Raw genomic sequence first — 26671 nt, 5'->3', positions numbered from 1 at the left:
TGAAATAAACATAAAACCGCTTGTTATATAAATAGTTATTAATACCAATACTGGCAAATCATATGAGTTTGGAGTTAAAAATAACATTTATGAATATTATCAAATGATACATATATCGACAATTTTGCAAGTGTTTTAACATAAAACCCTAAAGCATTGAGCATGTCCTGCGCTATTGGATTGAATTGGCAAGGCTTCTTGTGTCTTGATAGATGTTGTAATAAACCTTATTTGTTCTAACAGCAAGAAGCACATCCAAGACACAGCCAAATAGAGAAGCAAAAGCCATAATGACATAAACAAGCCTATAACAATGTGCACCAATGCAAGTGTTGCCCCCACCAGGCACACTTGTGGCTTCAACATCATATAGGTAGCCAGCAATGAGGCCAGAGAAGATGAATGAGCCAATAGGAAGGTTCAGAATTAGAATGTTGTATACTATGCCATAGTATTTAAGCCCAAATAACTCTGAAGCTGCTGCTGGTGTTATTGTAAAGTAAACTCCATAGCATATTCCCACTACCATTGAACCTATGTATAGTGACCCTGGCAATGCCATAGCCAATGCAATGTACCCTATACTCATAAGGATTTGTGCACCTGCATTCCATACTAGCCTTGGCATCCCTGATTTTCTGCAATATTAAACTTAATCTCAATATTTGTTCTGTATCCTAGAAGATGGAAACTCATTTGCAGATGTGAAGTTGCTAGTTAAGAACTGTTAGATAATAATTTAATCAAACATGTCAAATTATTTAACAACTTCATATGAAGACAGAAAAGAACTTGCCTGATGTAGTATTCTGAGAGCGAGCCAGAAACAATGCGTCCGAAGAAACCCCATATGCTAATGAAGGAAATGAAGATTGAAACATCGGAGTAACCAAGTGCTTCTCCCATCTGCCCCATGTTCATCACACACATTCCTGTTCCTACTCCACAAAGGAAAGACACAAACATGATCCAAAATTCAATGGTTCTCACCATTTCACCTATGCTATGTTCCTCCCCTATAACAGGCTTTTGTTTTATAATTTCAACTTCCTCCACCTTCTTGTCCCCATCAAGCAACGCTTCATGAATTTGTTGTTCTTCGTCTAGATCAGTACTATTGAAGATGATCACATACAAAGGCACAAGAAGCGGCATGACCAATAGGATAAGAAGCCCAGCTGTGAAAATCAAGGAAAAAACATGGCCATGAATTCCGCTAACATCAAAGGCTAAAAGATAAACAGCTACCATGACAGCAATGAAGTTGAATGTGTTGAGGAACTGAGCTTCTTTCTTCTCTTGAGCACAAGTGGAAGCCGGCGGCGTTTCGCGAAGGAAAACAGCAGCAATGCAGCAAATGACGGCAGGAACAATGGTAAGCATTAGCAGAAACTTGGAAGGGTCTGAGGAGAACAACGCAGAACATATGTCAGTGAAGATTGCAGTGCTGAGTCCAACATAACCCTTTAGAATCCCAGAAATTGGTCCTCTGTTCTTCGGGAAGTTCCTCATACAAGTAACAAGAACTGCTGTGTTCATCCATGTTGTGCTGTTTCCCCCCATACACAAGAATACACACATCTGCAACACAGTTTAAACTTTTAAAATGAGTGGTTTCATGACATAATATTTAACTCTATATTCAAAAGACTTGTAATTATTCATGTTACCTCCTCTTACCCGTTTAAATTTTTGAGACGAGTAATTCCATGACAATAATAGTAAATTACTTATTTCAAAAGCTTAATCTGACCGGTGTTAATTAACAGTAAGTAGTTAATTACTTACCAGCCAATAAGGGAGTGGAGTAATTGTTTGGCTGACAACAAGGTATTGAAGACCATAACCAATGAATCCCATGGTGGCTCCAATAATGAGAATAAGTGAAGTAGAGAAGTGATGAGAAGCAAGACCAGAGAGAAGACCAAAGGCCTTGCCAACATCCTTAGCAACAGAGAGATTGTTGAGTTGCATCTGTGATAGAGACATTAGGGACTTCAAAACATCGGAGTAGTTGGCGAAAGTGTAGTTGTTTCCACATATTGCTTGAACCCATATGGCGGTTACTAGTCCTATCCATTTTCCACCTTCTTCTCCACCTACAACCCTGGCAAATAACGACATTATAATCTCTTTCTGTAATTTGGTTCTGATGGCTCTTTAACGGTGCCACTCATTTATTTATATGTCCCCATTCACTCGTTAAGTCGCTGAATACCAAATTGTGGGATCATCAATTTATTATTATGATTACGTGACAGAGGGTTATTTATCTTCATGCATCAATACCATGACTATGAGACTATGACTATTCTTGTCAAGTATAGGAGTATGTCTGATATTATTAATTATGGAAAAGTTTTGGGACAGTAATTTCATTAAATTCTGGCTAGCAAAAAAAAAATTATTAAATAAAATTTCACATAAATTTCACACTATTAAAATCATTATTAATAGTTATTTAATGGTTATAAATTATAAAAGTTGTTGTCCTAGTACTCCTCTATTATTATTTCTTAATAAGATAGGATTACATATTAATATATGACACGTGTTTGATTGATACAAATTAGAACCTGGATTTTGATAAAAAGGAGCATGGTTTTGCATTTCCGTGAGTAGTGAGTGTGAGTGGGTGGGTGGTTTTGACCAATGCCAAGTTTCCAAATTAAATAATTTTTTGGTACAAGCTGTGTCTATTCCTCGGCGCGTCTTAGGATACGCGTTCTCCGCTTGTCCATCATTTTACTGCTGTGCATCTAGCATATATATTAGATAATTATTTTAAATATATATATATATATATATATATATATATATAATTTGAAACAAAAATTATTTTCTTCATTCTTTAAAAACATTTCGATTATTTACAAAAAATACAAAAAAAATCACTTGACATAAAAATCAAAAAATTTTAACTATAAAAATATTTTATTTTTTTAATTATATATAAAAAATAAAATAAATCGTTTAAATTTTTTCTAAAATATATTTAATATCTTATCCTTGTCGTTACAATATCAAATTCTTCGTTTTATTTTTTGGTTTATTTTTGTGAGTAATTTATTCCAATTAATTTACAGAACCTGAAAAAAAAAGCCATTTAGATAATTATTAGTTTTTTAATGCTAAAAAATAATAATATTTTTTATTTTATTGATAAAATAATTGTATCGATAAATACTACTCATTTTAAAAGTTTAAACAGACAAGAAGAGACAACATGAATGATTATATCGGTCTTGTAGTGAAATAAAATAATCCAATGGAGAGAGGGGTCAACCAAAAGCTAAAGCATCTTGTTTTTTTTGGCAAACAGCTGCTGGTGTAGTGTGCGGTACCCTGTGATGGATATAGAAACTTAACTGCTTCAAACCAAGCAACACAGCCCCTAGATATACCTCCCTTATTCAACATCCATATCTTCATGTATCTACTAACATTAACATATATATTACTAGTATATATGCTCGTTCAACTTCATCATTCTCTCTAGCTATATAAATATCCACTATTGTTTACGGTTCCATATGGCTCTTCTAATTGTACCTCGTTGGTTGCTGTCCCTTGTTCTTCTCCTTCACTTTCTGTTGTGTTGCTTAGGAGTCAATGTTGTCACCGTTAATGTTGCTGCTGCCAAGGGCCTTATCAACACCGGCTACCTTTATCTCGATGTCAGGTCAAACTGTTTACATGTCTTTTCCTTTTGGTTTAAACTTTTTGGATAAGAAATTTTATGACACATTCGTGTTTATTCTTTCTAATCAAATAAGTAACTAATAAGGAAACTCAATGTTTTTTGGTATAATAGAACTGTGGAGGAGTTTAGAAAAGGGCATGTAGATGCTGCTAAGGTCGTTAACATTCCATACATGTTGGATACACCCAAGGGTAACAATCTTTTTCTTTTTCTTTAATCTTATCATCATCATAACAATGGTAGGACTTCAATGAATTGAGATTATTCAAGTTTTGATTTTGGGGTGCAGGTAAGGTCAAGAATCCAGACTTTCTAAAAGAGGTTTCATCTGTTTGCAACAAAGAAGACCATCTCGTTGTGGTAACTCTTATCTTCCTCCTCATTTTGGATTTTCAGTTTGTTGTTTTTTTTTCTCTAACATTTTCTGGTCTGTATTTTAGGGTTGTCAAAGTGGAGTGAGATCTCTGTATGCAACTACCGATCTTGTTGCTGATGTAAGTGTAGTTCATCCCTCATATTAGATAATGTAAAAGCCATTATCACTCTGCCTCAAATATATAGCAGAGGCTATGCTTATTTGTGTATTATAGGGTTGTATTATCATGTTGTGTATGTGCTTTCATGAATGAGAAGACTAATAATTTTGTGTTTGATGTGAATTTGTAGGGCTACAAGGATGTGAAGGACATGGGAGGAGGTTATATGGAGTGGGTCAAAAACAAGTTTCCAGTGAAATCATCATTAGGGAAAGAGGATCTCTAAAGTGTAGTTGATGATAGGAACATGTTCTTCATCTTTGACTTGTACAATTGAAATATGTAGTTTTTTTTTGTTAATTGTTTGTATCCAAAGTGTTTGGCATACACAATACTCATTAATTACTTGTGGAAGTCATCTGAATCAGGGTTATAACTTTTTGTAACAGTTCTGCTTACAACATTTATGTTGAATAGTACTGTTACTTTGAAGGTTGTAACTCTTTTTTGTTTCTATAGTAAATATAGACCTTTTAGAAAGAGGACCAGCAACCTTGAAGAATATCAGAATAACATCATGTAGCTCATGGATCAAACTCTGTATAGACTTGGAATTGTTTGAACTTTTCAAATGGGATTCATTGGACTAATTAGTACAAGGATGAGAATCAGATTAATTTGGAACTAAGCATTTCCCAGTAAGATAGTTTTCATATAAACCCAAAAGGGAATATTGAGTGAGAGAGGGTAATAAAATTTAACTATCTATATACTCTTTTTATTAGCTTAAGTTGTTTGAAAGAAATAGTTTTATGATATGATATTTTTTATGATTAAAAAAATGTGTAGAATTTAATCTTTGTTGTCTCTTAAATAGGATAGTTAATAGTTACATTTGTTCTGGTAATTGTGATTTTTGCATCAGTTTTAGAAAGATAACTTTGTTAATAGGCAGCATGAAAAAGGCAAAAAATAATAACCGACAATTTTTTTTTCTTATAAAAGATCAAATAATAATAACAGTAAAAGAAATATGATAAAAATAACAATTAATTAATAATTATAAAATTATTGGGTTGGCTATACACATATTCACAAAATTGGTCCATGCATGTTGGATCTATAGCATGGGGCATTGCCATATTGGTCAAAAAGTAATCATAATAATATTATTGAATGATGGTTACAGATCCAAGTTGATAGTGACTGAGAAGGGTAGGAAGATCAGTTAATGGGACCATAATGCTGCCCAACTGCAACTTTAACTGCTACGTGAAAACAACATCACATGCATATGCTCCATTTTTAATCTTTCTGGGGACACAATTTTGTGTCACCAACTACACATCCACATTAATTAATGCATGTTCTTCATTGCATTCAAGACACCATACTCCATACCATCAATTGTTATTGTTATTGTGATTACTACTTTCAAGTTTCGTGACAAAATCTTATTGGGATTATGATGGAACCAATCGGAGAAGAAAGATCCTTGTCAGAAACACCAACTTGGGCTGTGGCAACTGTTGTCACTATTCTTGTTTCTCTTAGTTTCTTGTTTCATGGCACATTAAAGAAGTTTCTTAAGGTGAATCAAGATCTTCCCTTTTTTTCCATTGTCACTGTGTGTGTGATCCAAGAATTTCTAATGAGTTTTTCATGTAGTGGATGGCCAGAACCAAGAGAAAATCTCTGCTTTCTGCTCTGGAAAAGATCCAAGAAGGTAATATACATAGTACTATTCCCATAAACATTTCAAAATGTGTAAAACTTACTATCAAATTTTGATGTCCATTTGAAGCAGAATTAATGCTGTTTGGGCTGCTGTCATTGATCATGGGTCATTGGATTATCTTTGTGGCGAAGATTTGTGTCAAATCATCAGCATTAAGCAGCATGTTCTTCCCTTGTGCAGTCAAAGACATTTCTGGAACAGCAGTGCAACACAATATTTTCTGGCATACTTCACACTATAATAACAGTGATTCCAAAGAGAAACTCCACATTGGCCTCCGAAATTATTGTCCTGAGGTACTACTTTCAATTCTTAATCAGCTAATGCAAGCAATCTAGTTTCTTTCAATTCTAAAAGTTTGTGACTTTGCTTCTTCTTGTAGGGACATGAATCATTGGCTTCTTATGAGAGCCTTGAGCAGCTTCATCGCTTTATGTTTGTTCTTGCAATCACACATGTTACATATAGCTTTGTTGCTGTTGCCTTGGCCATGATCAAGGTTGATTCAGCAGTCAATGATCAAAACTTTCTTCTTGCTTTTCCTATTTTGTGGTTATTAGATACTAATATTTATGTCTTTTAGTTTCATTCAGATATATAGCTGGAGAACATGGGAAAATGAAGCAAAGACTATGGCTTTACAACAAAGCTTGCAAGGTTACTACTTTCACATTATATAACTTTTCATTGAGCTGATAATTAGTTTAATTTGTTATTTCTGATCTTTCTTTTTTGTTTAAGTAACTCCTATCAAATTCTGTTAGTTTAGGTACTCCACAAACTACATCAAGCATAAGATTGAATCGGCTTACAACGTTCGTCTTTCACCAAACATCCCATCCCTGGAGTAATCACAAAGTTCTTGTTTGGCTGGTATTCTACATACCCTTTCTTTCTTTTCTTGTTTTATCTTTTAACGTAGTGTTTGTTTAGAGGACTAAAACATGGTATTAGCAATTCATTGTGAAAGGGTCAACACAATCAAAGGAAAATAGCATCTCATATACTGACATTGATGATCCTACATTGCTTGCAGCTATGCTTCAGCCGCCAATTCTGGAGTTCTATCAACTGTGCTGATTACATGGCGTTGCGCTTAGGCTTCATTACTGTCAGTATTCTTTTGTTCTTGAAAACATATGAAGAAGCTAATGTTTCTGCATTTTCTTATTGCTATATGTATATACTTTTCTTCTGGTGTTCTGTAGAATCATGAACTTCCCCTGACATATGATTTCCACAACTATATGCTTCGAAGCATGGATGATGAATTTCGTGACATTGTTGGTGTTAGGTAATTGCTCTAAGATGCATTTGGAGCCTTTCTTTAATTAGTTAACAAATTTAGTAACTGTATAGTTGGACTTAGCTTAATTATAATTGAATAAAGATATGATTAAGTATATATTGCAAACATGCATATGATTATCAAAGCTAGCACATTGAAGGCTACCTTTATATTGAATCTCTTTGTTTTATTGTTTTTGGAAGTAAGAAATTGATAGCTTTCATTTGGACTTTTGACAGTGTGCTTCTCTGGATATATGCCATATGCTGCATATTTCTAAATTTTCATGGTAAGTTGCTGGGAGTATAAAACTTGGATCAAAAGCTTCTTGTTGAGAAAATGATGGTCTAAATTTTTCTACTCTCATTCAGGAAGCAACTTTTACTTTTGGCTTTCCTTTGTTCCAGCAATTGTAAGTCCTAACATGATGTATGTTGTGACTTATTCACTTACAATCTATCTTTTACACTCTACCAACTAACTTGTTTATTCAGTTGATACTCATAATTGGTACTAAATTGCACCGAGTGGTGGTAAAGTTGGCTACTGAAATAGTAGATCGTTGCCCTTATGTTAAGCCTCATCAGTTTAATTTGAGAGATGAACTCTTTTGGTTTGGAAAGCCAAGGTTTTTGTTGCGCTTAATACACTTGATATCCTTCTTGGTCAGTATGTATTATCATAAATTCTGCTTCCATTTTCTACCTTCCATTATTGCTTATACATAAAATTCTCTTAATCTGTTCATGTTTTCCTCTTCTTGTAATCTTGCAGAATGCGTTTGAGATGGCATCTTTCTTGTGGTCCTTGGTAAGATAACGTTATATGATTAGACGACTGTGTAAAACTTCGCGCGCAAACTACTAACTACTAACCATAACATTTCATTGCATAATCTTTTGAGTTGCAGTGGGAAATCAAAGAACCTTCTTGTTTCATGAAAAACAAAACCTTTATTGCAATCCGCTTATCATTCGGGTACATATACATTTGTTGTTAAACTTGTTTCTCAATACAGTTTTCTTCATGTGAAGTTGATAGTTGACAGATGTTAGATAACAATTTATTTCTCAATTAGCAACTTCATATGAAGATAACTACACGTGAGTTTCTACCATATAACAAATTTTGTTTCTTTTGATAACTATTCTACAGGGTAGTCTCACAAGTATGGTGCAGCTTCATAACATTTCCTCTATATGTTATCATCACACAGGTTAAGGAGATTCTTGTTGTTCATGTTGTTGTTCTACATTATTAGAAGTTGTTCTCAAAATGGTTGGTTATGTGAATGCAGATGGGGTCAAGGTTCAAGAAGTCAGTGGTGTCAGAGAATGTGAGAGAATCACTGTCTAAATGGCAGAGAAGAGTGAAGCACAAACAGAGTTCCCCTCAAGCACTGGTTTCTGAAACATCTCCATCATCGGATTCTGGTATCAACAATGCAATGGACAAGTTAATCAGTGGGGAAGGAACCTCCTCTGGAACTAAACATGATTATTCTTACTCTCATCATCATTTTGATTATGTCACTTCCAGAAGACAAAGAAATGAACCATTTCTTAGTCATGATGATGATGATGATGATTCATATCCTCTTCCACTTTCTTGAGATTATTTTGTTAACATTGTGAAAATTGTGATGAATTGATTTGGAGAACTTAGCATTATTACATCCAAAAAAATGGATGTGATTATAATTAAAATATTTTACACTGTCAATATATTAAAATTAAATTATAAAAATATATGGTCTTATAATATAAATTAAAGCTATTTTTACTTCCCTTAATCAAAATTTAACAATAATATCCAAGTATATCCCAAAATAATTTTTTTTAACAGCAAACTGAGACTAGTTCTCATTATAATTAAAAAAAAAAACTTATGATTAGCCATTTTTAATGTGAGGTAGTGCAAAGAGATTCATTTATACACTGAAACTGTGAAACATACGCGCCTGAAAAATAAAGTAAATAAGTGAGATTTTGCAAAACTCTTAGACATGTGTGCATTTTCCTTTCTTCAAGTTAGAAATTAGAGGAATCCGTGAACATGTAGCGTGGCAATGAAAGCCATGCACATTAATCAAAGTTTAGTAAGGACACACAAGACACGACAATTCCTTTCACATGTTAGTTAAGTTGCTCACTACAATAATATAAATTACACGTAACTGCTTCATATAATTCCTCAATCACCGTCTATGCATATTCATGTGACTCCTATATACCACTTTTTGGCCTTGTAAATCGTGAGCTTCAATAACTTAATCCATGCATCATAAACTGTGCACAAAAGAAAGTAGGGCTGTATTTATTCCGAAAATATGATAAAATAAGATACTAAAAATAAAAAATAAAAATATAAAAATTAATATTTTATTTAAAAAATTTAAAAAATATAAAAATTTTGTTAACTTATGGTATAAAGATATAAATTAAGTATATCATAAAAAATTTTTTATAACAATTATTATAAAAAAATTATATTATATTTTTAAAATATATTTTTAAAAAATAAGTTAGTTAAATTCAAAATATAATTATAAAAAAATAAAAAATATATTTTTTATTAATATTTTTTATTTATTAAAATAAATATAAAATATATAAATTTTATATCTTTAAATATTATATTTTTATTTATATCTCATCTGATAAATATAATTTTATATCTCTTTTTATTCTTCCGTCTGTATAAACAAACGCAAAAAAAATTTAAAGACGACAAGGGGAGTTGGGCCACTAGTCATAGTTAGAAGGTGTCAAAGATGATGTAGTCATTATTTTGAGTAGGACTGGGACAACCTTTTCAATTAACATAACAGTTATAGAAGTAAAGTACATTTCTTAACAGACATAGTAATTATTTACAATAAATGCAATTCTAAACTTACTTCTTCTTGAAAATTCCATCCTTCTCTCTTTTTGTATAAAGAAAACAAACAACCTCATGTGAAATTAATGGGTAAAAATTATTAGATAAAAATTTAGGTAAATTAATAAAATTATTTAATAATTTTTAGTTATTAACTTTACGTAAAATTGATTGCATTTAAACTTTCAATTAAAAAAATATATGATAATTTTTGTTTATTTTGACATAAGAATATATGAAGTTCATACAGAGAAAATAATAAAATATGGTTGTAAAAGAAAAATAAAAATTTGAGATAAATTTTATATTATTTAGTTGGGTGAAATGTGTGTTTTGTATATGATAAGAACAACCTACTTATAAGGTTAAAGAATAAAATCTAAATATAATTGCAAAATCAATCTGATAAAGATGAACCTAAACCAATTTAATATCAAACTAAATAAAATCAAAAGCAATCACATATATAATATAGTAATATACTATGATATTATTTTATTATAACATTTTTATATTAAGTGATTTAACTATTTCAACAATAAATAAATTTATTCTTATCCAATTAGATTATTATCACAACTATTCTCTACAGTTAATAAGAAGATATATCATCAAACTATTTAAATTGGTAAAATTGCATCTATATATTTATTTATATCATATAAAAATTGATCTAAATATATAATAAAAAATAAATTTTTGTCATATATATTACTCTTTGTATTTGTATCACTTCAATAATTTTACATACATAATAATTTTGCAATTTTATAATATAAAAAATAATTAAATTTCTATAGAATATTAATGTGTCATATACTCATATATTATCAACTGTTATAAACTTTAAATAAATTTTAATATACTATTAAAAAAATTTTTAAATTTCTTCATTAATCAAATTTAGTACATACTGTTACTCAATTAAGTTAAAAAATAATGGTTAAATATAATTATTATGTACATTAAAATTGTATTTTTTTGTATTTTTCGAATAATTATATAAATCATATACAAATTGCTAGTCGAATGTTTTGTATAATATTTTTACATATTATCTAATTCATTTCTAAACAATAGAGCATGTTAAATCTATACTATATAGCATAATTAATTTTGCATATCAAACAGATATATTAAACTAAACAATCATATTAGGTGTATACTAAAATTATTCATTAGTAGAATATACATTATAATATAAAATATACATTAAAAATAAATACAAAATACACATTAAATGCTAATAAAACTTCCCCATAAAAGGCTTTGGCTTTTTGTATTCACTATCAAGTTTTCTGGGTTTGGAAATGGGAAAGAGAACGAAACCAGTTTCAGAGTATCTAAATGCTCTCTCATTGTTTTGTTTATATTGCAGAGTAGTGATTTCTGCAAAGCACAACACTGGAGCAGGTGTAGTCCCAGGCAAAATCAATGTTCATCTTGTTCCACATTCCCATGATGATGTTGGTTGGCTCAAAACTGTTGACCAATACTATGTTGGATCAAACAGAACTATTCAGGTTCCTCTTAGTCTCATACAGTTACTTGCATTGTTCTTTTAGTTTCTAGCCTCATTGGTGTATTGTGTTTGAATGTTTTTCAGGTGGCATGTGTTGAGAATGTGCTGGACTCTGTGGTTATGTCACTGCAGAAGGACCCAAATAGGAAATTTGTGTTTGCTGAAGTGGTAATATATATATAGTATATGTTGAAAACTTATCTGCAGTTAACTTCGTGTAAAGTTGATTAAATGATTTGACAAACTTGACTAAAGTGTCATCTAACTGCTCTATTAACATGAATGGTATACTATGGCAGGCATTTTTCAATAGATGGTGGGTAGAACAAAATCAAGAGACACAAGCAATAGTGAGAAAGCTTGTGGATGCAGGGCAGCTAGAATTCATGTATGCAATTATTTAGTTAGTTAGTTAGTTAGTTATCTTTGATGTCAATGAGGAATGAATGTGATTGTGATGATGGCAGAAACGGTGGTTGGTGCATGCATGATGAAGCAACCACCCATTACATAGACATGATTGATCAAACTACATTTGGTCATCTCTTCATCAAGAAACACTTCAACAAGGTCCCTCGAGCCGGGTGGCAGATTGATCCATTTGGGCATTCTGCTGTTCAAGCTTATCTCCTTGGTGCTGAGGTGTGTTGTCTTCAATTGGAATGTTAAGTGTATTAAATCCTAATTGTGAGAGTGGTTGTTCTGAACAAAAATGAAAACTTTGATTTGATACTGTTCTTGCAGCTTGGGTTTGAATCTCTACACTTTGCTAGGATTGATTATCAGGATAGAGATAAGCGAAAAGTTGATAAATCTCTCGAAGTTGTGTGGCGTGGATCCAAAACATTTGAATCTTCAGCACAGGTCTTGATTGGAACTTGTGTACTCTCAATCATTTCTTTAGCTTAAAAATGACTAATTCTGTTGATTGTTTTCTGCAGATTTTTGCCAATGCTTTTCCGGTTCATTATAGTCCACCAGCAGGTTTTCATTTTGAAATCGATGATACCTATGATCCCATCCAGGTTCTAACATTCTATCTACTACTTGAAAGTTGAAACCTTTTGGATTATTGCAGATATTTTGTTAAACCAAGAGGCTCATTCATGCTATGTTACAATCTGTATGCAATTTTCAGGATGATCCTCATCTATTTGATTACTATGTTAAAGATCGAGTTGAGGACTTCATTGCTGCTGCTGTTGCACAAGTAATCCCATTATCTACAAGATCTTATGCTAATGCATAGTGCAATTTTCTTAATGTTCATTCCTGCCATTCAAAATTGAATAAATATAAAAGGAAGTGTGTTTAAAGTTTAAAGTTTGCTTGTACATATAATAGGCAAATGTGACTAGAACAAACCATGTTATGTGGACAATGGGCGATGATTTCCAATACCAATATGCAGAAACTTGGTTCAAGCAAATGGATAAACTAATTCACCATGTTAATAAGGATGGCAGAGTGAATGCTTTGTATTCTACACCATCACTTTACACTGATGCTAAAAATGCAGCAAACCAATCATGGCCTCTGAAAACTGACGACTACTTTCCGTAAGGATCTGTTTAAGGTTCTTTTCTTAATGAAGCAGCTCATGCTCTTATTATTGATGATGATTTATTTTTTTTAGGTATGCAGATAGAGTAAATGCTTATTGGACAGGATATTTCAGCAGTCGCCCTGCATTTAAGAGATATGTTAGGATGCTGAGTGGATACTACTTGGTATGATTCACATCGGTTTAATGATTTCACACTTCTTTGATTCTTATTTTACTCGGAGAAAATAAAATCAGTCTTTATGTATTTGTATATATTTCTTAAAAATTAAGAAGAATTGCAAAAGAATATGTAAAAGAAGCAACTAACAGCAGCTTTTAGCATTTTCAATCTTATAGAAGATTTGAACCTGAAATCATTTCTTTGTTTGGTCCTCAAAATACAACAATTCTGAACAAATGATCATTGCCAATATTTCAATTTTTCGATATAGACAGCGCGTCAACTTGAATTCTTGGCTGGAAAGAAAACCACAGTAAGCCAGATTTATGACCTTGGAGATGCTCTAGCAATTGCACAGCATCATGATGCTATTTCTGGTACTGCCAAGCAGCATACAACTAATGACTACATGAAAAGGCTCGCTATTGGAGCATCTAAGGTCAGCAGCATCAAATTTTGAAAAATGATCATAATCTATTTTTGTGTCCTACATTAGAATTTGTTTTCCAGTAATATAATTCTCCACATTGGTTTCATATAGGCTGAAGCTGTCATTAGTTCTTCTTTGGCTAATCTTGCTAGCAAGAATCCTGGAGTTCATCACTCAACACCTGCATCGGTATTTTCCCAGGTAACTAATTCCAAATCATACTACGGTTATGGAACAAACTCATCTTAACTGAATGATTTAAGCAGTCAACTGTCTTGTCTATGTGCCCTGCAAAATCATATATATATAAACATGTTGCATTGACATTCATTTTTAGTACTTGATTATCCAACTTATGTAAAATGTGTTTTTGAAGATTATGAAGTTGATCCTCATATTTTGCTTTCTAATCTGTCATTTGATTTTATCAGTGTCAACTACTCAATATCAGTTACTGCCCACCAACATCAGACAATAATCTTCAAGGAAAAAGTTTGGTAATGTTATTACATTTTTGTTTATGAATGTTGGTTAAATTTTTGTAATTTTATTATCATATCTTAATGCTTGATTCCAGGTGTTAGTGGTATATAATCCACTTGGATGGAATCGTTCTGATATTATCAGAATACCAGTGAGTATATGTTTGCTTATATTATTGTGGTTACTTTGTACATTTTTGCACAATGAGACTAGAACTATTCTCTGCTTTTAGGTTAATGATGCTAATCTTGTTGTCGAAGATTCGTTCGGGAATAAGGTCGAAACACAATATGTGGAAGTGGATAATGTTACAAGAAATTTAAGAGAATTATATGTCAAGGCCTATTTAGGATTCTCACCAAAGCAAGCCCCAAAATACTGGCTTCTGTTTCAGGTGTCAGTGCCTCCTCTTGGATGGACTACATACTTCATTTCTAGAGCACTGGGAAAAGGTATGTGCGAGTTTAATTTTGATTCATGAACTGTATTCAATCGAATTGATTCTTTTGGATGATCATATAAGCAGTAAGGCTAAAAGGTTGTTACTTTCGTTAATGTTGAGTTACATAATTCAATGTTTGTAAAAAAAAAAAAAAAGTTCCCAGTTCTGTTTCTCATCTATATTTTCTGCTTCTGATATGCCTTTGTATATTGTCTTGAAATTTGAGTAGGCAAAGGTAGAAATGGATTTGTCTCATCACATTCAATCATTCAGAAAAACAAGACCATTGAATTAGGACCCGGAAATTTGAAGATGTCCTTTTCTTCCAAGTCTGGAAAACTTGAAAGGATGTATAATTCAAGAACTGGAGTAAGTAAATTTGCATGTTTATAAGGCAAACAAGAATTTCCATTTTTTTTTAATTATTGAGGTGTCATTCATGATAAATTTCACAACCAAAAAAATTCTACAATATTTATTTGTTAATGAAAATTGGCCTTCAACAAATTCATGCATCAAAGAAAAGGTTCTGGTTGACAAACCAAATTTTCCAGGTTGATATACCAATTCAGCAAAGCTATCTCTGGTATGGCTCTAGCGACGAGTCGGATCAGGTATTTGAATTTGATTCACAGAGTACTCATTCCAATGACAATTAAACCAAAAGAGTGTTCTTTAATATCAGTGTGTGTTTTTTCTCTAGGCTTCTGGTGCATATATATTCCGGCCTAATGGATCCTCTCCAAGTATTGTTTCAAGATCAGTAAGTTTCAGCTAGTGTACCAAAACTTAAATGTTATAAGGCTTTACTTTTTTATGCAAGATATTGTGGATTAATATGATATAATACAGGTGTCCTACAAGGTAGTTCAAGGACCACTAGTTCATGAGGTACATCAGAATATTAGTTCTTGGATTTACCAGGTTAGAAAATCTTATTATATATCAATTTATGTGAGAGTTTTGTTCTTAAGATGAGTTGCATGATTGGCTTATTATTTGTTTATGATAGGTCACTAGGCTCTACATAGATAAAGAGCATGCTGAAGTTGAATACACTGTAAGTCACTTTAGCACTATGCCTTTGTTTGGATTATGAACAGATAAGGTAATGAGTTTAAGACAAATTCATTTGTGCAGATTGGTCCAATTCCCACAGATGATGAAGTTGGGAAAGAGGTGATCACACAAATGACATCAAATATGGTTACAAACAAGGAATTTTATACTGATTCTAATGGAAGAGATTTTCTCAAACGGGTAAACTCTTAATTACACAACTTTTCTTCCATTGACAAAGAAGAATCCGGTGATGTAAACCGAAAAAAATGGTTATGCAGGTTCGAGGTTATAGGGAAGATTGGCCCCTTGAAGTTAATCAACCTGTAGCAGGAAACTATTATCCAGTAAGGCCTTCACTCAATTTATTTTTCATGTTGCTAATGATTGGTATTTGGTTTTTCTAAAAATGTTTTATCTTTACTTGTGTCTCCCTTTGCAGCTTAATTTAGGAATTTATATTAAGGATAAGAAGTCTGAATTCTCAGTCCTAGTTGATCGTGCCACTGGTGGCGCGAGCATTAGAGATGGTGAGGTGGAACTAATGCTTCATAGGTACAATACCAAACAACATGAAATTACATGTTATTTCAGTAAGATTTCATTGTATGCAGAACACTCACTCATAGCTTATTTTTCTTACCACACAAGGCGCATGCTCACCGAGGATGGCAGAGGAGTAGGCGAATCACTTGATGAACAAGTTTGCATAGATGATAAATGCCAAGGGCTAACAGTATGCCAACATCACCGATTAGTTTATATTTTTACACATCCTCCTAGCTAATTGATTCAATGAAAAAAGAATGTTCATGTTAAGGCATATATATGTTTGACTGAAATGCAGATAATTGTAAATCACTCTGAAGTAAAATCATTCTTTGTATTAGGTAAGAGGAAACTATTACATGGGCATCCACAAACTAGGAGATGGTTCCCGGTGGCGCCGTTCAACTGGTCAGGAAGTTTACTCCCCACTCTTATTGGCTTTTACACACGAGGTATGCCTTCATACTATGACATGATTTACTTGATATGTTATGCTACATTTCATTGCCAATTTGCCATATAACATATATTCGATGTTGAATAATTGATCAGAACATAGGAAATTGGAAGTCCTCGTATTTGAGCAAAGGAACTTTGATGGACCCAAATTACAGCTTGCCTCCCAATGTTGCTTTGATAACTCTTGAGGTACACTTAGCTACAATAGTTTTCTGCTCTTGCATTGCACCCGTGCGCGCGCAATTCGTACGCACGCTCTCTTACTCGATGCATTTTGCAGGAATTGGATGATGGCAGTGTGCTCCTCCGTTTGGCACATCTATATGAGGTAAACTATTATAACTAATTAGCAGGAATCACTTGATGCTAACTTTCTTTCTGCTACCAAATTACTCAAAGTTTGCCTCATGTTTTTTCAATGCTAAACCAGCAAGGTGAAGATGCTCACTATTCAAGTTTGGCCAAAGTTAAATTGAAGAGAATGTTTGCCTCAAAAAAGGTAACTTAACACTCTCCCATAGATGAGTACAATGTGAAATTTTTCCCGTCCAAGTGAAGAACAGTTTTGTTTAAATGTTTGATTGGTAATTAGTGCTTTTTCCTCAAACATTTTGTAGATAAAGGAATTAAAGGAGGTTAGTTTATCAGCAAACCAAGAGAAGTCAAACATGAAGAAGAAGACATGGAAGGTTGAGGGCGACAAGGGGCAACAACCACCACCACCACTTAAAGGTGGACCTGTTAACAGTTTCCATCTTCTTGTTGAGCTTGGCCCCATGGAAATACGTACATTCCTCTTGAAATTTTGAAAACAATGTACATAACATTAATTAGTACAAGGATCTTCGTTAAAACAAAAATCAGCATCTTATGAATAATAATACAAAAGCAAAATTGAGATTATTAATGTCGGTCCAACAATATCATATCACCATTTTATTTAGGATGTTTTTTCTTAACACTTAAGATAAAAAAAATAAAATAAAAAAGGAACGTGTTTCTGTTTCCGAAGCGCGTAACATAACTGTAAGCAGAAATAAAATAAGATAAAGTTCATACCGGTATTCGGGCGGGAAGCTTCAGAAAATGAGTTGGCGCCACGCGTCAGTTTTCGATTGGTCCAGCTTGCTTCCCTCGCAAAAAGAACAACAATATGAATATCCACACCTGGGTGAGAGTGTTACTGAAGTGACAAGTTTCCGAATTTCGATCTCGTTCATCAATGGATTCCCTCTCCCAAAAACCTAAACCCAGAAACTCTCTCTACCCAGAAGTAATCGATTCCAACCCCGAAGCCAATTCGTCCTTCCAAAAACCTAATTATCAACAGCAGAGTTCTCTCTACCCTTCCCTTGACGTTGATGACCTCAGCGACCTTGTCCAAACCCTATTTCCCCGAAATGACACCGGAAGCAGCGATGGCAGTGTTCATTCGCCGTCTGCTCCACCGGCCGCTACCGAGGAGGTCCTCATCAGGATCCCCGGCGCCATCCTCAACCTCATCGACACCCACTACAGCGTCGAGCTCGCTTCCGGCGACTTCTCCATCATCCGCCTCCGGCAGGGTGACAGCGCCGTCGCCGTTTACGCCCGCGTTGCCGACGAGATCCAATGGCCCCTCGCCAAGGACGAAACCGCCGTCAAGGTTGACGACTCTCACTACTTTTTCTCCTTCCGACCCCCCAAGGGATCCGAATCCGATTCCGATTCCGACGAAGAAGATCAGCGTAGCCGCGGGAAAGATAAGAGCGGTTCCGATCTGCTGAGCTATGGGTTGACGATTGCGTCGAAGGGGCAAGAGGGATTGTTGAGGGAGCTGGACGCGGTTTTGCAGAGCTGTAGCAATTTCTCGGTGCAGAAGGTTTCTGAGAGTTCGAAGAAAAAAGGGGAGGTTCTAGATGGTTCATTGGCGAAGGAGACTTCGCCAAAGGATTTAGATTCGGCCAAGAAGAAGGAGATGTTGGAGGAGCGAAGCGCTGCGTATTGGACCACGCTGGCCCCAAATGTGGAGGATTATAGTGGAACCGCGGCGAGGATGATTGCGGCGGGTTCCGGGCACGTGATCAAGGGGATTCTTTGGTGTGGGGATGTGACTGTGGAGAGGTTGAAATGGGGGAACGAGGTTATGAAGAAGAGGATGAGCCCTCGCTCGCAGGCTCAAGTTAGCCCTGAAACCATGAAGCGGATTAGAAGGTTTGTTTGGTGTTATATGATCTTGTTATTGTAATAATGTTGTTCTTTCTTTGCTCAAAGTTTCATTTTTTAAATCTCTTGCTATTTAAAGTAGTATTTTAAAGTGTCTCAATCTTTTGTGATTGTTGTTTTCTAGCTAATGTTTTGTAGCCAAAGAAGTTAGAGTTGTTATACTTGTCTTTTCTTCTTGTTTATCAGTTTTGAGCTATTTATATACTTGACACTCTTTTTCTTTTCTGTTTTTCTTTTAAGGGTTAAGAGAGTGAGTAAAATGACAGAGAAGGTGGCAAATGGGTTCCTGTCCGGTGTCCTGAAAGTCTCTGGATTCTTCGCCAGTTCATTGGCAAACTCAAAAGCAGGAAAGAAGTTCTTCAGCATGCTCCCAGGGGAAGTTGTGCTTGCATCATTGGATGGATTCAGTAAGTCAAAGTTACATTGTTGCTTGTATTTGATATTGTTAATCAATATGCACCAGCAAAATCAGCAAAATATTGCTTGCTGCTTGGAGTTGCACACTCTATCCTATAGCTAAACACGAAATATCTTCCTAGTTACTATATGGGACGAAGGGAATAAGTAGATGACCCTCTATCTTCTCTGGACAAATAAAAGAAAATAAGATATAACTGTTAGCTTCTTAAGAATTTTCTTTTTGTGGGCTTCAAAGTTCATGCTTTCTATTTGTTATACATTTATAGGAATATAACAGAAACTGAATGAGGTGGAAATGGGATGTTTGCCTATATAGGAGTTGTTTTGGTAAATGTTACAATCTGTTTAGGTGTAACGTTGTTGGCTGCGTATTATATTTATTTTACCCTTGTAATTATATTGCATCATCTAAAGGATATTTTAGATGTAGAGTTATCTTATTTGTTTTCAAATAGTTGTGAAGTTTAGCATGAGATTGAAAAATATTTTAGTGTACACCGAGTTTGTCACTCATATATGTGCTTACAACAGAGGATGATGCCATTGGAATATCATAATGATTGTTTCATGTTTACTTTGTCAATCCCTTATCATTGGGTTATTTTGCAATCAGAATCTATAATTTGATTACAGAGACGTGTAAACTACATTAATTGTTTGGAGTTTGAGAATGCTGGTGTTTTGTCTATGATGCTGAATTGTTAGATCAGAGTCAGTTAGATTATGTGCCATTTTTTAGTTTTGATTAATCATTTAGTGCTTGTTTGGGCATCATTAAGTTGATAAAAAAAAATTTTCAACGAAAAAAGATCTTTTTTTTATTTTTTAGCGTGTTTGGTAAATTTTTAGTAGTAAAAGTAAAAGTACTAGAAAAATTAAAAAAAAAAAACATATTTTTTGAAAAGTTACAATTTACATCTTTTTTTAAAAGATCTTTTTTCTTTAAAAGAAAGATGTTTTTCACATAACAAATAAACAAAAAACTATTTTTATATGGTTATACCCAAATATAATTGATAAAATAAAAAGATCTTTTTGCATGAGTTATCCAAACATAAAATTACTTTTACTTTTCTATAAGATCTTTTCTTAAAAGTTCACCCAAATAAGCCCTTAAGCATTTGAAAGAGAACATTAGAGAAATTGTGGAGATGCCGGCATGTGATATGAAGGTCACAGGTTCAAGTCAATCAACCACTGATGTCTGCATTGGGTTAGATGTTTTACATTCTCCCATTTGGGTGCGGTCCTTTCATGGACCTTGTGTAATGCAGGATGTTTTGCACGGGGCTGCCCTTTTTTTATTCCCGTAATCATTTGCTTTTCATCTAATCTCCTTGATCTGCATTTAGGTATTGTTAGGGCTTTCCAGCCTTGCCATAAATCTGTTTGTCTGTAATCATTTATATTTATCTGGCTGCACAATTTTATATTAGTAATTTTAAGATCAACTGGCGATGATTCTGTTGGTACTTCATATTTTACCAACCTAACTACTATTACACTGCTAATTTTTCCTGTGATAGATCTATCCTGGAAAAGTTTGAATTTCCAAATTTACATACTGTTTTGTGTTTTTGTTTTCTTGTAAACAGATAAAGTGTGTGATGCTGTCGAAGTAGCTGGAAGAAATGTAATGTCAACATCATCCGATGTAACAACTGAGCTTGTCAATCATAGGTAAAGTTTCTTTGATGTATAATCTAGAATTCTAGATCATAAAATAGGTATATTATTAGGATTTTAATATGTTGATTGTATCATCTGTATTTCCTAAACTTAAAAGCTCATGCTCTCTGGCTATTCTACTGTTATGATATTATGGGGGCATATAGTACACCAGTAATTTCACTGTGGCATGTAAAATCCTGCATCAAATACCCAGAGCTCAAGGATTGCATTGAATTTGGTGTAATTTTATAAGAAAATTACCAACAAAAGAAACCAGCAGAGCTTTAAAATTATATAAGGATTGCATTTTGGTGTATTGTTAAATTGTTATAGGCAAAATTCTTTCCTTGATTTCCTTTCTGATGTGAGTCCAGATGAAATTTCTTTTACAACTTAGAGAACGACATCCATTCTAGGAAATCTTTTTGGTGTTTTATTTTCATTGACATTAGATGTGTGGTTGAATTTCCATTCGTTCTCTAACAGTTCGGAAGTGATATTGGACATTTTTATACTGCAGATATGGAGATCAGGCTGCTGAGGCGACAAAGGAAGGGCTTGGTGCTGCTGGTCATGCTTTGAGTGCTGCTTGGGCTGCTGTCAAGATTAGGAAAGCTCTTAACCCTAAGAGTGCTCTTAAACCTACCTCCCTCGCCAAAACTGGTCTTAAAGCTGCAGCTGAGGAATTTAAGGCCAAAAGTTCCAAGTAATTATGCGAAGATTAGTTGAATTTAATTTTATGTAAAGCTTATGTCAGCTTTCCATTACCTACTTTTTTCTCGGAGAGAACATGAGAAGTTGAGAACATAAACATATCATTTGTTGCTTTTAGTGTATTCATGTACATGTGTAAAGTGTGGCTATTGTATTTATTTCTCTTGTGGCATGAAAAAAAATTCACTAATGTTTAGGGATGAATGTTAGAAATTTTAATGAAGTTTACATTTGATTCTGAGCTGCATGTATCCTTTGTTGGCATAAGTTGTTTCCAAAGTGCGTTTATAGTATCATACCACTTTCACTTTCTGTGGAACGAGGAATATTATGCTACCTTTAGTTTCTACTCCAATTTCAATGTGCTTAGAACATTGGAAGATATTGCACAGCTGAGTGCTGGAAAATCAGCCCTAATTAGTTTGTACTTTCATTATCACTTAAGGTAGTTACACATCATTTTCTCATGTTATTTTCAGTATTTGGATCTACTCAGATTGATATAAATACGAGATTTATTGTCACCTAATCTTAATACATTGCTTTTTCTAGTGCGATATTTTTGCACTTTGATCTTTAACTTTATTGTTAACTATCTTTGGCTACTCTTTTTTCACCTAATCTTATTTATTCAACATTTTCTGATGTGATATTTTGCAGTGTGATATTGATGATGATTTAAACACTCATTTGATCCTTACTGGCTCCTTCCTTCTATATCAGTTGAGACAATGACATAAATAATAAGATTATGTGACATTTAGGTTTGCAAAACAAATACTAAATTGTATTTTCCTTTACTTAAACTTACTTTTCCACCGTAAGTAACAAGGGTTCCAAATGGTTCACATTTTCTGAAGATAAGCTCTACTTTTGTTTTTTAATTGTGTGACATCTTTATCATATTACGTAAGAGCAAAATGAATTTTCTAGAAGATATAAATTGTAATCATATCTATCATTAGTGCATCTATAATTTAAGCAAGCATCTCCACATGTCACAATCTGAAACGAAAATTGACATTGGAGGGAGGATCATATCAGTGGTGGACCAAGCAACTCTTGGACTTCACCTATACGTGATTCACATTTGGGGAATTAGGGTATGGGCATAGTTAGTGCCCTATGGCCTATGGAATAATATAATTTGCTGTTAGATATGCTTAATAATAATCTTTTTAAGGGGTTTGGGAAGGGTAAAGCATTATTGGAGAACCAACTTATCTAATCCCTTTTGAATGTGTACCACACAGCCTCTCATCAATTTTTCAATGTAAGATAATATTCTAAAGTCTTTGCAGCGAATCAAATCTTACTTCTGTGTGGAAACTATGTCCCCTTTATTATTATTTATATTGTAACATGTATCATATTCATATCTGGTACCTAACTAGACCCATGTTAATTTCATACTATTATGCTAAGCCTAAAACGCAGTATGCTAAATTTTTACCAGCAAGTTTGTTACTGGTAAATATGATTGTGACCTTGGATTGCTTGAACTTTTTTAGAAAATAAAAGTAATTATTATTTTTATCTATGAATATTCTGAAACACTCATAAATTAATTAAGAAAAAGTTGATATTATATTTTAAAAAATGGATTTAGTAGTCAAAATTATTAAAACACTAAAAAATTATGAAAAATTTTAAAATGACTTTTTCAAAATAATAATAATAGAATGAGATTTTTTTTAATTTTTACTAGCAAGTAGGTTAGTGATTTCTACATATAATTGTGGTGTTGGATAGCTTGACTTATTTAAAAATATTAAGAACACCGGAGTGAGGTATTTTCTTATTCCTAGTGTAGGACAAGAGTCAACCATTTTTAAAAAAAAACATAGACATGCTTGTATCCATAAATAAATCATGACTTTTGTAATTGTCATTGAAAATGCCTAAAAAATCCTTTCAACAAAAATTATATAGTATTTTTTTTCGGTCATGAAAAACCTATATAGTATAGAAAAAATTTTAAATGTATCGAAAAACAACGGTATTTCAGTTGTTTTAACCGTTGATTTCAATTAATATATATTATATATATTTTTTATAATTCAGATCAACAGTTAAAACAATTGGAACACTGATATTTTCGATACACTTAAAATTCTTCCTATAATATAATCAAGAATGAATGGAACACTCAAAAGCTAGTGTTGCCACTCGTTAGAGCTTACGGTCCTCGGGAATTTAATTCCTTCTTTGACCCCCAAAAAAATTGGTATCTTCATCCTTGGAATAGAACTTATCAAAACTTGATTTGATTATAAGTGGGCTATGTATGTGTCACTAAATTTGGTCCCTTTATCCATCCACTATTGTGATGGTGCCCTAAGATTTTGCATATCTATATAGCTATTTGTTTTGCTGGGTTGTTGCCAATATGCTTGTCATTAATATAGTAATTCAAAGACTATTTTAAGTGGCTATATCTTTCATGGATTTCAACAAATTGGAAAAATGAATTAATATTATATACACTTTCAACGTTAATCTATTCTTATAAACTAATAATTTACTTGATTATTATTGCCTTATCTATCTTGAAGAAAAAAAATATAAATAAAACAAGTTGAGAAAAGATTAATAGAAGTTCTCTTTTTAAGAAAAAGAAACAAGAGAAAGATGAGTTTAGTAGGCAAAGGAAATTAAAGTTCTCCACTTGTTTGTACTAACGACGAACATTATATAATTTTTATTTTATATATATATGATATTGTTTATCATAATTAGGTCATTATTATTATATTGCATGCATTTTATTTTTTCGTTACATATTAGGTCATGTTTTATAGCGACACAATGGAAATAGAATACAATAGAAAATTTGTGTCACAAAGCAATTCAAACCTTTTCTTTTCTTTTCCACAACACACACCATTAAAAAGGGTTTAACCCTAGTGCTTAAATTCTCTATCTTCTACTAAATTTTAGAGATACACCATGAAAGAGGTTCCTGTGTGGATTGGTGAGTTGGAGCACAAAGGTTTGTTGTAATTCTAGAGATTATATTGTTTCATTTCATCTTAGACGACACACCAAGTGCACTCCTAATAGGCCCACATTTTACCAACTATGGTTTTCTTTAATGTACCCACATTCGCATGCTTCTAAATATTTGTGATCAAAGATCACGTATTCATTACTAGCTACCACCACTTATCATAAAATACTATTGGTGGAAACTCAGGTGTATTCAATTTCACATGAAATTGATATCTGAGAATTGTTAGATAAAAATTTAGTGAAATTTATACAAATTAAATTAAGTTGATACCAAAAATAAGCCAAAACATATGCGCGCACACACATATATACATTATTTTTACATATTTTTAATGTGTATTTATATGAATAATTAATTTGGTGACAGAATTTTTTATATATATACACCACTACATATTATACATTATTTAACTCATTTTTAACATACATTTATACGAGTAGTAAGCTAGCTTGGTATTTAATTTTTTGTATATATATATATGGACAATTTACTATAATAAATAAAATAGAAACCAATTTTACTAGAATGCACAAAATGAAAAATGGATATCAAAATGTATTTTTTTTATAATTTATGTAAACTGCGTCAGGAGTTCCGCGATTTACAAAATATGTGTAATTCGTTATAGGGGTGTCGCGGATTACGTGTAAAGAGGAGCGAGCATAAACCACAATAGGGATGTCGCGGTTTACGTGTGGGCGTGAATTGTGCATAAACCGCGAGAGGGGTGTAGCGGTTTATGCATTAGTATACAATTTATATAAACATAAAACAAAGTGTATGGTTAACAAAAAACATACATTAGATACACCTAATTTAATGGAAATAAACTAAATACAAACACATATAATACAAAAGTACATGGTAAAACCGACATACATAAGTATCATCAATGGAAACATAAAATAGTAAGCTACGGCTCCTGCCTGTCCTCATCTTAGTCGTCAGAGTCATGTCCAAATGCGCCCAGGAGATGCGACCCTGTACCACATCGAGCGGCCCGTCTCACTTTGGCGGACCTCTGACGCTGCTGTGCTGAAGGATCAACCGGCATGCCCACGCCATATGCAGATGCAGGCGTCCCTCCCATGCCCAACCAACTGTCATACGGACTCCCAACAGGCTCATTCAGGTCTACATGTAGTTGGGGCTGGAATCCATGAGGGTCAGATATCTGCGGCTAGTACCACTGCATATCATCCATATCTGGGCGGTATCCCTGCGCAACGTCCATCTGGGGCTGGGTCTCAGGCACCTGATTCTGTGGGGTCTGGTGCTGAAAATGTGGAGGGTCATCCCGAATGAGATCTGCAAAGTCGGAATAGAACTGTGAACTTCCAACCTCGTGGTCCATATCCATCATGAAAGTTGGACCCGCCAGGTCATCATACATCTGGCCATGGATGTCATGGTATATCTGGGAGGAGCTAGAAACATGTGTAAGAAGAACCTCCTGGGTCTCCGCCCTTGCATGCTCAGCGAGTCTATCACCAAGACCAGCAGATGTCCCCCCTGATGAACCACCCCGACGCTGAGGACGGCCACGCCGGACACGGTGATCGGCATGTCCGACTCCATCGCCGCTGGATCTGTCATCCTGGATCATGTCATCCAGCCATCGTCACTCCTGGTTTGTAGCTCGGGTACCAACACATCATCGCCGCTCAACACGCCTGTCAATTGGCACGTCTGGCATGGGCACCCTCGAAGGAGCCTGTGATGACCCCCTCTGAACAACATCATGTGAGATTTCTTCGGCCCTAGGATCGGCAATCAAGGAATTTGGTGACAGAAACCTAAGTGCAACTCTGTACCACCATTGTAGAAAGTCTGCGGACGGCCCGGGATCAAGCACCCGGGGGATACTCAGGACAGCATCGACCCTGTTCTGC

The 26671-nt window shown here is 33.8% G+C and overlaps 5 protein-coding genes and 1 long non-coding RNA gene across 7 annotated transcripts; 4 read left to right on the top strand and 2 right to left on the bottom strand.

Annotated features, from left to right (window-relative positions):
- Positions 1 to 5: 5 nt before the first annotated feature.
- On the bottom strand, positions 6 to 2312 carry LOC112800340 (protein NUCLEAR FUSION DEFECTIVE 4-like). The gene is made up of 3 exons (XM_025842570.3): positions 1789 to 2312; positions 797 to 1581; positions 6 to 638 (listed from the first exon to the last, which is right to left on the bottom strand). Exons 1-3 carry the CDS (start codon positions 2122 to 2124, stop codon positions 173 to 175), a joined length of 1587 nt encoding a protein of 528 aa, XP_025698355.1. The 5' UTR covers positions 2125 to 2312; the 3' UTR covers positions 6 to 172.
- Positions 2313 to 3209: 897 nt separating this feature from the next.
- Positions 3210 to 4838, top strand: LOC112800339 (thiosulfate sulfurtransferase 18-like). Its single transcript, XM_025842568.3, has 5 exons — positions 3210 to 3682; positions 3815 to 3894; positions 3993 to 4063; positions 4144 to 4197; positions 4370 to 4838. The coding sequence occupies exons 1-5, from the start codon at positions 3534 to 3536 to the stop codon at positions 4463 to 4465; spliced, it is 450 nt and encodes a 149-aa protein (XP_025698353.1). The 5' UTR covers positions 3210 to 3533; the 3' UTR covers positions 4466 to 4838.
- Positions 4839 to 5471: 633 nt separating this feature from the next.
- LOC112800338 (MLO-like protein 4) lies at positions 5472 to 8951 on the top strand. Of its 2 annotated transcripts, none has more exons than XM_025842565.2 (15): positions 5472 to 5770; positions 5848 to 5905; positions 5987 to 6213; positions 6300 to 6416; positions 6511 to 6574; positions 6687 to 6790; positions 6954 to 7028; positions 7126 to 7211; positions 7445 to 7494; positions 7577 to 7617; positions 7700 to 7870; positions 7980 to 8015; positions 8116 to 8183; positions 8361 to 8421; positions 8503 to 8951. In XM_025842565.2, the coding sequence occupies exons 1-15, from the start codon at positions 5645 to 5647 to the stop codon at positions 8815 to 8817; spliced, it is 1599 nt and encodes a 532-aa protein (XP_025698350.1). In that variant the 5' UTR covers positions 5472 to 5644; the 3' UTR covers positions 8818 to 8951. The 2 variants fall into 2 exon arrangements, with proteins under 2 accessions (XP_025698350.1, XP_072092724.1); XM_072236623.1 differs by having other exon boundaries at positions 5511 to 5770; positions 5984 to 6213.
- A 2404-nt stretch (positions 8952 to 11355) lies between these two features.
- On the top strand, positions 11356 to 17663 carry LOC112800334 (alpha-mannosidase-like). The gene is made up of 28 exons (XM_025842562.3): positions 11356 to 11608; positions 11692 to 11775; positions 11907 to 11995; positions 12075 to 12249; positions 12352 to 12471; positions 12549 to 12632; positions 12746 to 12817; positions 12952 to 13166; positions 13244 to 13337; positions 13606 to 13773; positions 13876 to 13965; positions 14196 to 14261; positions 14342 to 14398; positions 14480 to 14699; positions 14919 to 15058; positions 15244 to 15303; positions 15393 to 15452; positions 15542 to 15613; positions 15702 to 15749; positions 15830 to 15949; positions 16030 to 16095; positions 16191 to 16303; positions 16400 to 16484; positions 16639 to 16749; positions 16850 to 16945; positions 17037 to 17084; positions 17187 to 17255; positions 17374 to 17663. The coding sequence occupies exons 1-28, from the start codon at positions 11396 to 11398 to the stop codon at positions 17563 to 17565; spliced, it is 3027 nt and encodes a 1008-aa protein (XP_025698347.1). The 5' UTR covers positions 11356 to 11395; the 3' UTR covers positions 17566 to 17663.
- LOC112800336 (uncharacterized) lies at positions 16613 to 17950 on the bottom strand. Its single transcript, XR_003201372.3, has 2 exons — positions 17816 to 17950; positions 16613 to 17552 (listed from the first exon to the last, which is right to left on the bottom strand). It is a non-coding gene; the product is annotated as an uncharacterized lncRNA (long non-coding RNA).
- On the top strand, positions 17942 to 22007 carry LOC112800335 (protein EARLY-RESPONSIVE TO DEHYDRATION 7, chloroplastic-like). The gene is made up of 4 exons (XM_025842564.3): positions 17942 to 18949; positions 19202 to 19368; positions 20977 to 21061; positions 21573 to 22007. Exons 1-4 carry the CDS (start codon positions 17979 to 17981, stop codon positions 21760 to 21762), a joined length of 1413 nt encoding a protein of 470 aa, XP_025698349.1. The 5' UTR covers positions 17942 to 17978; the 3' UTR covers positions 21763 to 22007.
- The last annotated feature ends 4664 nt before the right edge of the window (positions 22008 to 26671 follow it).

The sequence above is a fragment of the Arachis hypogaea genome, chromosome 5, assembly GCF_003086295.3.
Source record: "Arachis hypogaea cultivar Tifrunner chromosome 5, arahy.Tifrunner.gnm2.J5K5, whole genome shotgun sequence".
NCBI lineage: Eukaryota > Viridiplantae > Streptophyta > Magnoliopsida > Fabales > Fabaceae > Arachis > Arachis hypogaea.
Note: the sequence above shows the minus strand (reverse complement) of the source record. Positions and strands in the feature narration are given on the sequence as shown.

What these genes read in the sequence shown, in the direction of transcription:
- LOC112800340 (XM_025842570.3), bottom strand. Translation starts at nt 2,124, where the DNA reads ATGTCGTTATTTGCCAGGGTTGTAGGTGGAGAAGAAGGTGGAAAATGG. An exon ending in CTCCACTCCCTTATTGGCTG is followed by an intron (nt 1,582 to 1,788) that starts GTAAGTAATTAA and finishes ACTGTGTTGCAG; the next exon opens with ATGTGTGTATTCTTGTGTAT. An exon ending in CTCTCAGAATACTACATCAG is followed by an intron (nt 639 to 796) that starts GCAAGTTCTTTT and finishes TTAATATTGCAG; the next exon opens with AAAATCAGGGATGCCAAGGC.
- LOC112800338 (XM_072236623.1), top strand. Translation starts at nt 5,645, where the DNA reads ATGATGGAACCAATCGGAGAAGAAAGATCCTTGTCAGAAACACCAACT. An exon ending in TTTACAACAAAGCTTGCAAG is followed by an intron (nt 6,575 to 6,686) that starts GTTACTACTTTC and finishes CTGTTAGTTTAG; the next exon opens with GTACTCCACAAACTACATCA. An exon ending in TGCGCTTAGGCTTCATTACT is followed by an intron (nt 7,029 to 7,125) that starts GTCAGTATTCTT and finishes GGTGTTCTGTAG; the next exon opens with AATCATGAACTTCCCCTGAC.
- LOC112800339 (XM_025842568.3), top strand. Translation starts at nt 3,534, where the DNA reads ATGGCTCTTCTAATTGTACCTCGTTGGTTGCTGTCCCTTGTTCTTCTC. An exon ending in AAGAAGACCATCTCGTTGTG is followed by an intron (nt 4,064 to 4,143) that starts GTAACTCTTATC and finishes TCTGTATTTTAG; the next exon opens with GGTTGTCAAAGTGGAGTGAG. An exon ending in CTACCGATCTTGTTGCTGAT is followed by an intron (nt 4,198 to 4,369) that starts GTAAGTGTAGTT and finishes GTGAATTTGTAG; the next exon opens with GGCTACAAGGATGTGAAGGA.
- LOC112800335 (XM_025842564.3), top strand. Translation starts at nt 17,979, where the DNA reads ATGGATTCCCTCTCCCAAAAACCTAAACCCAGAAACTCTCTCTACCCA. An exon ending in ACCATGAAGCGGATTAGAAG is followed by an intron (nt 18,950 to 19,201) that starts GTTTGTTTGGTG and finishes TTTTCTTTTAAG; the next exon opens with GGTTAAGAGAGTGAGTAAAA. An exon ending in ACTGAGCTTGTCAATCATAG is followed by an intron (nt 21,062 to 21,572) that starts GTAAAGTTTCTT and finishes TTTATACTGCAG; the next exon opens with ATATGGAGATCAGGCTGCTG.
- LOC112800334 (XM_025842562.3), top strand. Translation starts at nt 11,396, where the DNA reads ATGGGAAAGAGAACGAAACCAGTTTCAGAGTATCTAAATGCTCTCTCA. An exon ending in CTAGCGACGAGTCGGATCAG is followed by an intron (nt 15,304 to 15,392) that starts GTATTTGAATTT and finishes TTTTTTCTCTAG; the next exon opens with GCTTCTGGTGCATATATATT. An exon ending in TTAGTTCTTGGATTTACCAG is followed by an intron (nt 15,614 to 15,701) that starts GTTAGAAAATCT and finishes TGTTTATGATAG; the next exon opens with GTCACTAGGCTCTACATAGA.